General features: G+C 49.8%; 1 protein-coding gene across 1 annotated transcript; it reads left to right on the top strand.

The window, feature by feature from the left end:
* Positions 1 to 132: 132 nt before the first annotated feature.
* On the top strand, positions 133 to 797 carry LOC109705494 (ferredoxin-thioredoxin reductase, variable chain-like). Its single transcript, XM_020226226.1, has 2 exons — positions 133 to 281; positions 380 to 797. Exons 1-2 carry the CDS (start codon positions 133 to 135, stop codon positions 711 to 713), a joined length of 483 nt encoding a protein of 160 aa, XP_020081815.1. The 3' UTR covers positions 714 to 797.
* The last annotated feature ends 409 nt before the right edge of the window (positions 798 to 1,206 follow it).

Genomic DNA, 1,206 nt, shown 5'->3' with positions numbered 1-1,206 from the left:
CATATCCATATCCATCGGATATATCCGTTTCATTCGGGTTCGGGTTCGGATAAAATTTCGGGTATCCATACCCATTGACATCCCTAATCCCACCCCTCTCCACTACCATCACCTCCTCTCCACCTCCCTCCAATGGCGCTGCTCCCTCAAGCTCGAAACCCTATCATGCTCCCCCTCTCCTTCACCTCTCATCTCTCCTCCCTCTCCTTCACTTCTCCGATCTCTCCTCCTAAATCGCCGTCGACCTCGCGTGCACCGGCGCCCGATCTTCCTGGCCCCTCGTGTACCAGCGCCCGATCTCTCCTCCATCTCATTCTCTTCGGCGCCCTCCGATCCCTCCCTTCCCCCGCGTCGTCGTTTCTCGAAGGCGCGTCGCGTGACAGATCGCCGTCACCAGTGACGTCTTGTCGTCGTCAGAGGCAGCGGCGGAGGAGGAGGCGGCGGCGGCGGCGAAGATCGGGCGGTGGATCCGCGTGAAGGCGCCGCTCAGGGTGTACCACATGGCGAAGGTGCCAGATCTGGATCTGGGCGGGATGGAGGGGACGATCAAGCAGTACCTCGGCGTGTGGAAGGGGAAGCGCATTAGCGCAAATCTCCCCTTCAAGGTCGAGTTCCTGATCCGAATCGACGGCCAGGATAGCCCTGTCAAGTTCTTCGCCCACCTCCGGGAGGACGAGTTCGAGTACGTGCCCTCCTCCGATGGCCCTAATTGAGATCGCCCTTTTTGGGGGTTTGTATCGGTGAGATCGGGGAACAAACCCTAGCTCCTCCTCCTCCTCTTCCTCTGCATATTCATATCCTGATTCTTTGGAGTTTCTTGATATCGCAGATAATTACAATGCTTGCCACTGCGGTAGTCCGGTGGATTAAACTCTCATTGCAAGGTGGTATTTTATATCTTTTTATTCAAGGACTATTATTATTTTTATTTATTATATCATTTTTTTTCTTTTTTTATTTTACTAGAATAGATTATATTTTGGTTCTCAATCTATAAAACGTGTGACATTTGGTTCTACTATTTTGAATTCTTCGGTTAACTTCATCATAATAGCAAGGCACTTCTACTTATTCATCAACCAAGTGAACCATGTGTAGAATAATCAGTGGTTCAATCACTGTTAGCAACCAGATTGTTGGTTCATTCCATTGGTTCTGATCTACACTTACAAAATTAAAGTACCGTTTATTGATTCCATTGGTTAT

The sequence above is a fragment of the Ananas comosus genome, unplaced genomic scaffold (assembly GCF_001540865.1).
Source record: "Ananas comosus cultivar F153 unplaced genomic scaffold, ASM154086v1, whole genome shotgun sequence".
NCBI classification, from domain to species: Eukaryota; Viridiplantae; Streptophyta; class Magnoliopsida; order Poales; family Bromeliaceae; genus Ananas; species Ananas comosus.
This window is presented reverse-complemented; position numbering and strand designations above follow the sequence as displayed.

Bases quoted from the DNA above. Each gene is read 5' to 3' on its own strand.
- LOC109705494 (XM_020226226.1), top strand. From the start codon at position 133: ATGGCGCTGCTCCCTCAAGCTCGAAACCCTATCATGCTCCCCCTCTCC. The intron at 282-379 runs GTGTACCAGCGC...GCGCGTCGCGTG, and splicing joins CCCGATCTTCCTGGCCCCTC to ACAGATCGCCGTCACCAGTG.